This window comes from Salmo salar, chromosome ssa16 (genome assembly GCF_905237065.1).
Source record: "Salmo salar chromosome ssa16, Ssal_v3.1, whole genome shotgun sequence".
Taxonomy (NCBI): Eukaryota; Metazoa; Chordata; class Actinopteri; order Salmoniformes; family Salmonidae; genus Salmo; species Salmo salar.
Window position 1 is genome coordinate 87,051,391 of NC_059457.1, and position 12,378 is coordinate 87,063,768.

General features: G+C 43.0%; 1 protein-coding gene and 1 long non-coding RNA gene across 3 annotated transcripts in view; one reads left to right on the plus strand and one right to left on the minus strand.

Moving 5' to 3' along the window:
* Nucleotides 1-11,433, plus strand: part of LOC106598090 (zinc finger protein OZF-like) — a 139,892-nt gene extending 128,459 nt beyond the window's left edge. The window contains exon 5 of one of the 2 annotated variants that reach the window (XM_045696755.1): nt 11,232-11,433. In XM_045696755.1, the coding sequence (XP_045552711.1) occupies nt 11,232-11,272 (41 nt within the window). In that variant the 3' untranslated portion in view covers nt 11,273-11,433. Of the gene's footprint in view, nt 1-3,265; nt 4,738-11,231 lie in introns of those variants that run through there. The other variant, XM_045696754.1, reaches the window with a different exon arrangement.
* LOC106593016 (uncharacterized) lies at nt 10,246-11,481 on the minus strand. Its single transcript, XR_001325764.2, has 2 exons — nt 11,219-11,481; nt 10,246-10,761 (listed from the first exon to the last, which is right to left on the minus strand). It is a non-coding gene; the product is annotated as an uncharacterized lncRNA (long non-coding RNA).
* Nucleotides 11,482-12,378: the final 897 nt, after the last annotated feature.

Here is a 12,378-nt window from a genome sequence, read left to right on the forward strand (position 1 = left end):
TATAATCTACCTGGCCCTGATTACACATAGAAGTAGGCCTATAGTCTACCTGGCCTGATTACACATAGAAGTAGGCCTATAGTCTACCTGGCCTGATTACTCATAGAAGTAGGCCTATAGGCTAGCTGGCCTGATTACACATAGAAGTAGGCCTATAGTCTACCTGGCCTGATTACACATAGAAGTAGGCCTATAGGCTAGCTGGCCTGATTACACATAGAAGTAGGCCTATAGACTAGCTGGCCTGATTACACATAGAAGTAGGACTATAGACTAGCTGGCCTGATTACACATAGAAGTAGGCCTATAGTCTACCTGGCCTGATTACTCATAGAAGTAGGCCTATAGTCTACCTGGCCTGATTACACATAGAAGTAGGCCTATAGTCTACCTGGCCTGATTACTCATAGAAGTAGGCCTATAGTCTACCTGGCCTGATTACACATAGAAGTAGGCCTATAGTCTACCTGGCCTGATTACACATAGAAGTAGGCCTATAGTCTACCTGGCCTGATTACACATAGAAGTAGGCCTATAGGCTAGCTGGCACTGATTACACATAGAAGTAGGCCTATAGTCTACCTGGCTTGATTACACATAGAAGTAGGCCTATAGTCTACCTGGCCCTGATTACACATAGAAGTAGGCCTATAGTCTACCTGGCTTGATTACACATAGAAGTAGGCCTATAGTCTACCTGGCCTGATTACACATAGAAGTAGGCCTATAGGCTACCTGGCCTGATTACACATAGAAGTAGGCCTATAGGCTACCTGGCCTGATTACTCCTAGAAGTAGGCCTATAGTCTACCTGGCTCGATTACACATAGAAGTAGGCCTCTAGTTTACCTGGCCCTGATTACACATAGAAGTAGGCCTATAGTCTACCTGGCCTGATTACACATAGAAGTAGGACTATAGACTAGCTGGCCTGATTACACATAGAAGTAGGCCTATAGTCTACCTGGCCTGATTACTCCTAGAAGTAGGCCTATAGTCTACCTGGCTTGATTACACATAGAAGTAGGCCTATAGTCTACCTGGCCCTGATTACACATAGAAGTAGGCCTATAGTCTACCTGGCCTGATTACACATAGAAGTAGGACTATAGACTAGCTGGCCTGATTACACATAGAAGTAGGCCTATAGTCTACCTGGCCTGATTACACATAGAAGTAGGCCTATAGTCTACCTGGCCTGATTACACATAGAAGTAGGGCTATAGTCTACCTGGCTTGATTACACATAGAAGTAGGCCTAAAGTCTACCTGGCCTGATTACTCCTAGAAGTAGGCCTATAGTCTACCTGGCCTGATTACACATGGAATTAGGCCTATAGTCTACCTGGCCTGATTACTCATAGAAGTAGGCCTATAGTCTACCTGGCCTGATTACACATAGAAGTAGGCCTATAGGCTAGCTGGCCTGATTACACATAGAAGTAGGCCTATAGGCTAGCTGGCCCTGATTACACGTAAAAGTAGGCCTATAGGCTAGCTGGCCTGATTACACATAGAAGTAGGCCTATAGGCTACCTGGCCCTGATTACACATAGAAGTAGGCCTATAGGCTAGCTGACCTCTGTGCAAATGTAGGCCTATAAATGTGCCCATTTGGGGATCTGATACTATTTCTGATTGTCTTAATTCATTGGACAGGAAAAGGCGCAACTCTCACTCATGACTTTGTTTTTGTTCTATTAAGCAAGTTTAAAATATTGACGTTTGAAGGGCATTGAAGACCGAAACGTCAATCTTTTAAACTTGCTTAATAAAACTAAGATTTTTTAAATGGTGAGCGAGTGTTGCGCCTTTTCCTGTTCAATGATGTTTACACATTTTTAGGTTGCACCTCTACTCACGTTGGTTGAGCACCTTCAACTTCTTTCCAAATTTGATTGTCTTAACTCACCATCACTGTGGAGTTTCTCAAAGTAATTTTTCTTCGCCTCAAACAGCAAGTAAACAAAGTCTGTTTCTATATCCAGTGAGAATGACAATAGTTCCTCAACAGCCTATTTGAAAAATCTTTCCAGCTCTCTCCCTTTTGATAACCACCAAAACTGTCATGCTCTGATCCAGTGGAAACGTCATAAAACAGGCCTACCTAATTACTTCTTATCCTTTGTGCAAAATAGCCTACAGCTGTCTGTCTGGAGCTCGCTGGCATGGGAAACTCTAAGGGCCCAGAATATTTTATACAATGTTGCAAGTTTGCTAGCACAGGCCAGACCAAATTAATAGTTGATAGAATGTTTCAAGTTTCTTGCAGACAGGCCATGTGTAGCCAATGTGATTTATAGGATATCTATTTTCATCAGGATATGTTCTACCTGCAGGCTGCAGTGTTTTTGTTGGCTTTATGTAAGCTGTTTTTACATATTGGCAATAGAAGTAACTTTTAGAATTGAATCATTTTCATTTAGATATAACCACATGACATTGATTTGAGATATGAAGACTTTATTATAAATGAAATGAAACTGTTCCATGAAAATGCGCAGATGAAAATCATAACTGGCACGCAGATCAGTAGAAATGGTACGATAACCTGCCACTCCAAATGGAAAAATCTGTTGACCGCTGGTGTAGCCTATTACCGACCGCTGGTGTAGCCTATTACCGACCGCTGGTGTAGCCTATTACCGACCGCTGGTGTAGCCTATTACCGACCGCTGGTGTAGCCTATTACCGACCGCTGGTGTAGCCTATTACCGACCGCTGGTGTAGCCTATTACCGACCGCTGGTGTAACCCATTACCGACCGCTGGTGTAGCCTATTACCGACCGCTGGTGTAGCCTATTACCGACCGCTGGTGTAGCCTATTACCGACCGCTGGTGTAGCCTATTATCAGCGACTTCAGGAGGGTAACGGCAGAATCTGAGAAGGCCAGCAGCAGTGGGGAGAAGGAGGGTCGGGAACAGGTTTTTTTCTTCTGGTTAGGCTGTATTGATCTCTGGCTCCCTCTTTAGTAATTTGTCTTGATTTTTTTTATTGCAGTGCTTAAAGCATCAGACAAGCTCAGCAGCCTACATATAGTTGATTTTATTCAAACAAAGGGTGTGTATATATTTGGAAAAATACAAGTTTTAAAATGTATACCAATCGATTGGTCGAAAGAACAGACGACTCTGTCGACCAGGATACATTTTTTTTGTCGGGACAGCCCTAATAGCTTTATTCCCTGTATTGTACAGCCTACTGTTATGAAGTCATATGTATATCACACCAACTGACTGGTTCTTCTGATGTTGTTCACACAGGAGACCATGTTGAGACATTCTCTACATCCAGAGAGCAACAGCAGGAAGATCACAGAGCTAAGAGTTCTCACCACTGCCCACATTGTGAGGAGATTTTCCCATTTCTATCAAAGCTAAAAATACACCTAAAAATACACACAGGAGAGAATCTGTATTCCTGCACTGACTGTGGGAAGAGTTTAAAAACATCACAGGCTCTGACAGTTCATCAGAGAGTGCACACTGGAGAGAAACCTTACTCCTGCTCTGATTGTGGGGAGTGTTTCTCTCATCAGAGCAACTTAAAAACACACCAACGTATACACACTGGAGAGAAGCCTTACTACTGCTCTGACTGTGGAAAATGTTTCACAACATCAACTGGGCTAAGAGTTCATCAGAGAACACACACAGGAGAGAAGCCTTACTTCTGTTCTGACTGTGGGAGGAGTTTCATAACATCAAGGACTCTGACAGTTCATCAGAAAATGCACACTGGAGAGAAACCTTACTACTGCTCTGATTGTGGGGAAAGTTTCTCTCAACAGAGCAATTTTAAAACACACCAACGTACACACACAGGAGATAAGCCTTACTACTGCTCTGACTGTGGGAAGGGTTTCTCTCAACAGATCCACTTAAAATGTCACCAGCGAATACACACAGGAGAGAAGCCTTACTCCTGCTCTGACTGTGGGAAGGGTTTCTCCCAACAGAGCAACTTAAAATGTCACCAACGCATACATAAAGGAGAGAAGCCTTACTCCTGCTCTGACTGTGGGAAGTGCTTCACAACATCAACTGAGCTAAAAGTTCATCAAAGAGGACACACAGGCGAGAAGCCTTACTCCTGCTCTGACTGTGGGAAGAGTTTCTCCCAACAGGGCAGCTTAAAAATACACCAACGTATACATAAAGGAGAGAAGCCTTACTCCTGCTCTGACTGTGGGAAGTGCTTCACAACATCAACTGAGCTAAAAGTTCATCAAAGAAGACACACAGGAGAGAAGCCTTACTTCTGCTCTGACTGTCGGAAGAGTTTCTCCCAATTGGCTACCTTAAAAACACATCAACGTATACATAAAGGCAAGAAGCCTCATCAGTTGTCTCAGGCCAGTTAAGATTAGTCACTCCATCACTTCATTCTCATCTCATAAAGGAAGTGGTAACAGTGAATTTGATAACATTAAGATGAACACTCTATTGTAATCCTATTGTTTCTCACTGACAACTGTGCAGAGGAAAGGGAGCGTTATAGAATGTCATTGGAAATTTAAAAAAATTGGGGTGGTGCTGGAGATGTTGAATATGACGTTGAAACATTTAAACATTTTCTTTTAAGTCAAAAACAAAAGGAGGGTAGTTGATTGGTCGGGGTGGATGGGTCAGCATATAACATGAACGTCTAGCAACCCAAAGGTTTCCTGTTTGAATCTCATCACGGACAACGTTAGCATTTTAGCTAATAAGCAACTTTGCAACTACACTACATGACCAAAAGTAAAAAGAACATCTCATTCCAAAATCATGGGCATTCATATGGACTTGGTCCCCCCTCTGCTGCAATAACAGCCTCCACTCTTCTGGGAAGGCTTTCCACTAGATGTTGGAACATTGCTGTGGGGACTTTCTTTCATTCGGCTCGAAGTCAGCGTTCCAATTCATCCCAAAGGTGTTCGATGGGGTTGCGGTCAGGGCTCTGTGCAGAGCAGTCAAGTTCTTCCACACCGATCTCGATAAACCATTTTTGTATGGACCTCGCTTTGTGCATAGGAGCATTGTCATGCTGAAACAGGAAAGGGCCTTCCCCAAACTGTTGCCACAAAGTTGGAAGCACAGAATCGTCAAGACTGTCATTGTATGCTGTAGCATTAAGATTTCCCTTCACTGGAACTAAGGGGCCTAGCCCGAACCATGAAAAACAGCCCTAGACCATTATACCTCCACCAAACTTTACATTTGGCACTATGCATTGGGGCAGGTATCGTTCGCCTAGCATCCACCAAACCCAGATTTGTCCATCAGACTTCCAGATGAGGTGTGATTCATCACTCCAGAAAGTCCAATAGCTTTACACCACTCCAGCTGACGCTTGGCATTGCACATGGTGATCTTAGGCTTGTGTGCAGCTGCTCGGCCATGGAAACCCCTTTTTTGTGAAGCTCCCGACGAACAGTTCTTATGTTGACTTTGCTTCCAGAGGCAGTTTGGAACTCGGTAGTGAGTGTTGCAACTGAGGACAAATTATTTTTACGCGCTTCAGCACTTGGCGGTCCTGTTCTGTAAGCTTGTGTGGCCTACCACTTCACGGCTGAGCTGTTGTTGCTCCTAGACGTTTCCACTTCACAATAACAGCATTTATAGTTGACCGGGGTAGCTCTAGCAGTGCAGAAATTTGACGAACTGACTTGTTGGAAAGGTGGTATCCTATGACAATGCCACTTTGAAAGTTGCTGAGCTCTTCAGGCCATTCTACTGCCAACATTTGTCTATGGAGATTGCATAGCTGTGTGCTCGATTTTATACACCGGTCAGTAATGGGTGTGGCTGAAATGGCCGAATCCACTAATTTTAAGGGGTGTCCACATACTTTTGTGTGTGTATACAGATATATAGAGAGATATATAGATATCTCAGAAAAAAAAGAAACGTCCTCTCACTGTCAACTGCGTTTATTTTCAGCAAACTTAACATGTGTAAATACACTGCTCAAAAAAATAAAGGGAACACTTAAACAACACAATGTAACTCCAAGTCAATCACACTTCTGTGAAATCAAACTGTCCACTTAGGAAGCAACACTGATTGACAATACATTTCACATGCTGTTGTGCAAATGGAATAGACAACAGGTGGAAATTATAGGCAATTAGCAAGACACCCCCAATAAAGGAGTGGTTCTGCAGGTGGGGACCACAGACCACTTCTCAGTTCCTATGCTTCCTGGCTGATGTTTTGGTCACTTTTGAATGCTGGCGGTGCTTTCACTCTAGTGGTAGCATGAGACGGAGTCTACAACCCACACAAGTGGCTCAGGTAGTGCAGCTCATCCAGGATGGCACATCAATGCGAGCTGTGGCAAGAAGGTTTGCTGTGTCTGTCAGCGTAGTGTCCAGAGCATGGAGGCGCTACCAGGAGACAGGCCAGTACATCAGGAGACGTGGAGGAGGCCGTAGGAGGGCAACAACCCAGCAGCAGGACCGCTACCTCCGCCTTTGTGCAAGGAGGAGCAGGAGAAGCACTGCCAGAGCCCTGCAAAATGACCTCCAGCAGGCCAGAAATGTGCATGTGTCTGCTCAAACGGTCAGAAACAGACTCCATGAGGGTGGTATGAGGGCCCGACGTCCACAGGTGGGGGTTGTGCTTACAGCTCAACACCGTGCAGGACGTTTGGCATTTGCCAGAGAACACCAAGATTGGCAAATTCGCCACTGGCGCCCTGTGCTCTTCACAGATGAAAGCAGGTTCACACTGAGCACGTGACAGACGTGACAGAGTCTGGAGATGCCGTGGAGAACGTTCTGCTGCCTGCAACATCCTCCAGCATGACCGGTTTGGCAGTGGGTCAGTCATGTTGTGGGGTGGCATTTCTTTGGGGGGCCGCACAGCCCTCCATGTGCTCGCCAGAGGTAGCCTGACTGCCATTAGGTACCGAGATGAGATCCTCAGACCCCTTGTGAGACCATATGCTGGTGCGGTTGGCCCTGGGTTCCTCCTAATGCAAGACAAACCTCATGTGGCTGGAGTGTGTCAGCAGTTCCTGCAAGAGGAAGGCATTGATGCTATGGACTGGCCCGCCCGTTCCCCAGACCTGAATCCAATTGAGCACATCTGGGACATCATGTCTCGCTCCATCCACCAACGCCACGTTGCACCACAGATTGTCCAGGAGTTGGCGGATGCTTTAGTCCAGGTTTGGGAGGAGATCCCTCAGGAGACCATCCGCCACCTCATCAGGAGCATGCCCAGGCATTGTAGGGAGGTCATACAGGCACGTGGAGGCCACACACACTACTGAGCCTCATTTTGACTTGTTTTAAGGACATTACATCAAAGTTGGATCAGCCTGTAGTGTGGTTTTCCACTTTCATTTTGAGTGTGACTCCAAATCCAGACCTCCGTGGGTTGATAAATTGGATTTCCATTGATTATTTTTGTGTGATTTTGTTGTCAGCACATTCAACTATGTAAAGAAAAAAGTATTTAATAAGATTATTTCTTTCATTCAGATCTAGGATGTGTTGTTTAAGTGTTCCCTTTATTTTTTTGAGCAGTATATTTGTATGAACATAAGATTCAACAACTTAGACATAAACTGAACAAGTTCCACAGACATGTGACTAACAGAAACTGAATAATGTGTCCCTGAACAAAAGGGGGGGGGTCCAAATCAAAAGTAACAGTCAGTATCTGGTGTGGCCACCAGCTGCAATAAGTACTGCAGTGCATCTCCTCCTCATGGAGTCCACCAGATTTACCAGTTCTTGCTGTGAGATGTTACCCTACTCTTCCACCAAGGCACCTGCAAGTTCCCGGACATTTCTGGGGGGAATGGCCCGAGTCTTCACCCTCCGATCCAACAGGTCCCAGACGTGCTCAATGGGATTGAGATCCGGGCTCTTCGCTGGCCATTCCTGTCTTGCAGGAAATCACGCACAGAACGAGCAGTATGGCTGGTGGCATTGTCATGCTGGAGGATCATGTCAGGATGAGCCTGCAGGAAGGGTACCACATGAGGGAGGAGGATGTCTTCCCTGTAACGCACAGCGTTGAGATTGCCTGCAATGACAACAAGCTCAGTCCGATGATGCTGTGACACACCGCCCCAGACCAATGACACACTCAACCAAATCGATCCCGCTCCAGAGTACAGGCCTCGGTGTAACGCTCATTCCTTCGACAATAAACGCAAATCCGACCATCACCCCTGGTGAGACAAAACCGTGACTCGTCAGTGAAGAGCACTTTTTGCCAGTCCTGTCTGCGACGGTTGGTTTGTGCCCAGAGGCGATGTTGTTGCCGGTGATGTCTGGTGAGGACCTGCCTTACAACAAGCCTACAAGCCCTCAGTCCAGCCTCTCTCAGCCTATTGCGGACAGTCTGAGTACTGATGGAGGGATTGTGCGTTCCTAGTGTAACTCGGGCAGTTGTTGTTGCCATCCTGTACCTGTCCCGCAGGTGTGATGTTCAGATGTACCGATCCTCTGCAGGTGTTGTTACACATGGTCTGCCACTGCGAGGACAATCAGCTGTCCATCCTGTCTCCCTGTAGCGCTGTCTTAGGCGCCTTACAGTACGGACATTAAAATGTATTGCCCTGGTCACATCTGCAGTCCTCATGCCTCCTTGCAGCATGCCTAAGGCACGTTCACGCAGATGAGCAGGGACCCTGGGCATCTTTCTTTTGGTGTTTTTCAGAGTCAGTAGAAAGGCCTCTTTAGTCTCCTAAGTTTTCTTAACTGTGACCTTAATTGCCTACCGTCTGTAAGCCGTTAGTGTCTTATCGGCCGTTCCACAGGCGCATGTTCATTGAACAAGCATGGGAAACAGTGTTTAAACCATTTACAATGAAGATCTGTGAAGTTATTTGGATTTTTACAAATTACCTTTGAAAGACAGGGTCCTGAAAAAGGGACGTTTCTTTTTTTGCTAAGTTTATATGGTGTACTCAGCATGTGAGGTTAGCATGTAACTATTTAGCATGCTAATTAATGTTAACAACATCAAATTGGAATAAGTAAAATATCATACGTATTTCATATTCGTAACATATTGTATGAATTGTAATTCGTAATATACTTATACGTCCTACAAATCGTATTATATAGTACGACTCATATTACATTCGTAGGCCAATGTAATTTAACATAATATACTGGTATCATACTAAAGTGAGCGGTATGGATTTTTGTAAGATATAATACGTTTTGATCTGACACCAAGTTGTCCCTCAGGGCTTTGACCGTTGTTGCATCTGTGGGTCGCTCTGGATGGGAGTCTGTCAGATGACTAATGTGATGTAGATGTTGAGCGGCTTCACTGCAAATAGATTGTATGTTTTAAATATTCAACAATGATAATAAATAAAATAAAAAGTTATTCCCCTGCAGGTAGAGATGATGTGATGATCAGTTCTCTGTGGGAATGAGTTAGTAGACACAACATGTATCAGATAGAGATGATGTGATGATCAGTTTTCTGTGGGAATGAGTTAGTAGACACAACATGTATCAGATAGAGATGATGTGATGATCAGTTTTCTGTGGGAATGAGTTAGTAGACACAACATGTATCAGATAGAGATGATGTGATGATCAGTTTTCTGTGGGAATGAGTTAGTAGACACAACATGTATCAGATAGAGATGATGTGATGATCAGTTTTCTGTGGGAATGAGTTAGTAGACACAACATGTATCAGATAGAGATGATGTGATGATCAGTTTTCTGTGGGAATGAGTTAGTAGATACAACATGTATCAGATAGAGATGGTGTGATGATCAGTTCTCTGTGGGAATGAGTTAGTAGACACAACATGTATCAGATAGAGATGATGTGATGATCAGTTCTCACCATTAGTTTGGGTGGATTCTTTTTTTACTACATAATGACTTTTGTTTAATGATACACAGGCTATGAAATGACTACGTGTTTATTACATTGTCTTATAAAAGTAGATTGATTACTTTAGTCATGGATACATTTATTTGGATAACTGCAATGAATGTAATTCATCTGCCTATGAAAAATAAACATTCTACATGCATTTGTGCTGGTTTAACCTTCTGTATTTTCTGTATAGTTAACCCAAAAAACAATGTTTTTGTTTAATTCATGGCATTCAAAATATCTATTGAGTCAAAACATGTCACTTCACCTTTACAGACCACCATTGGGACAATCCAATTTGCTACAATGCATACAAATGAATGTTTTGTAGTGTAAACGACTTGAATATGTTTCTTATTAAATTACAGTTAAATAAAAATAAAAACAAATTGTCATTTTTAAAGTGTTTTATATGGTGCCAAAGTCCAGGGACAGCATTACCACCACAAATCAACAATGACCCAGTTACTATTGGGGAATGGAACCAGAGAGGAAGCTTTCTCATACCACTGCAGTATTCATTTCAACAGACCTTTTCCACGACCCTTTGTTAGAGCTCAATATATTCCCAAGACTATATTGAGGGTCAGACTGTTGAAATGCCCAGTTGATTATGTAAATCTACCACAACCTTTCCTATTGTGTTAGTAAGCACCACAGCATTTTAGGAAGCCATTGTTCAAAATGTGTTCATGCACACAGTAACAATGGAAGGGGGTGTGGCATGCACAGGGGAGGAGGTTGATCTCAGACTTCTATTTAGGACTGAGATACTATTCAGAGTTGACAAATTCCACACTCCAAACCTACAGTCACTGCGTCCTGATTGTGACAGTGGAGCCAAGTTTACACTGCAGGATCCAGAGATGGCATCAGTGAAGCTGGAAGACTGCAGTCAAACACTGGAGCTGAATGTCAACATTAAAGATGAAGAAGAGGAGGAGAAGATTGGGAAATCTGTTAATCATAGTAAGAGCTGGTTCTATCTAACTATAAATTATCTTGATAAATTAAACCTCCATAAATTATCACCCAGTCTATTGTTAGGTTGAATTCTGTAATTCTGACATCCAATTCTCTTCAACGCTTTTGAATTAGGAAAATGTTGAATTGGAATTTGGGTTACTTTGAGAATTGACTACGGTAATTGAAATGGAATTGACCCTGACAGTTGATAACCCTTGTGATAATGAGTGTGGGAAGATATAGCTAACACTTTTCAAAGGTAAGTTGGTTTTGAAGTTTCTGAACCAATATCTGAGCGATTAAGATCAGTAAAACATATATTTACCTGTATTTAGCACCCTTTTTTTGCACTAAAATACTTCAATATATACTTTAAAAAATACGTTTTTTTACTCGTACCTGCTACTTTCAGACACTTGTGGGCGTCCTAGAGAAAAATGTACTTGTTCGTGAGTCTCAGCTTGAAGGCCGAACTTTTCGGACGATACAGACAGAAGTTGGTGTCTCCTGGTCTGACAAACAACACCGCAGCTCTGCCACAGAAGGACGACATCAGCGGATGCGGTGGATTGAGACGCAGCCCATGCAAAAATAAATCTAATGCTTAAACAGAAGGATTTTGATGGGGATTTCTTTATTATTATGCTCACCAAGTGTTGGCTAGCTAACTGCAGAGGCATAACTGTAGCTAGCTAACGTTAGCAAACGTACTTAACTAAATTTAGCTAGGTAGCAAACGTTAGCTGGCGTTATTATTAGGCCTGCCAGCTAGCTAACAAGTTACCATAGCACATTGTACAGAATATACTTTCCATGTAGTATATTGAGTTTGTATTAGCTAGCTAGTTTTCTAACATTGACTAGCTACTGTAGCTAGCTAAATTACCTAACCTACAGCTGGCAAATCGCTATGTTCGCTACTCGCTAGCTAGCGGGGCTCACCATTGTGTGAAGTTAGCCACAATAACGATTATGAATAACAGTGGAATGTCGCCTTCATAATAAAAGTACCACATTGGAAACAACAGGGTGAGGTCAATATTGGGTTAGTTATACAAATATTAAGTGTTAGCATGCACTTTTGTAGCTAGCTGGATAACACAATAACTAGTTATCAAGGCCTAGCTAGCTATAGGCCTAAACTATGGAAAGCATGATGACGATAACTACTATAGGGTAACGTAGTGTCTAAATTGTCATACATTATTCTCTACCACAGATTTCCACAAGGTCTCAGATTCCAGGATGGGAAAATACTTACTAGAAGAAACATATGACAACAGAGACAGAGTTGTTGATTTCCATTGCTATTTGTAACATTGAAAAGGGGAGAAAAAGACAATCCCGTTTATCAAAATTAGCTACAGTGCATTCGGAAAGTATTCAGACCCCTTGACTTTTTCCACATTTTGTTACATTACAGCCTTATTCTAAAATTGATAAAATAAAAAATGTCTTCTGCAATCTACACACAATACCCCATAATGCCAAAGCGAAAACAGTTTTTTAGATATTTTTTTCAAAATATATCTATTAAAAAAAAGCCTTATTGCCATAAG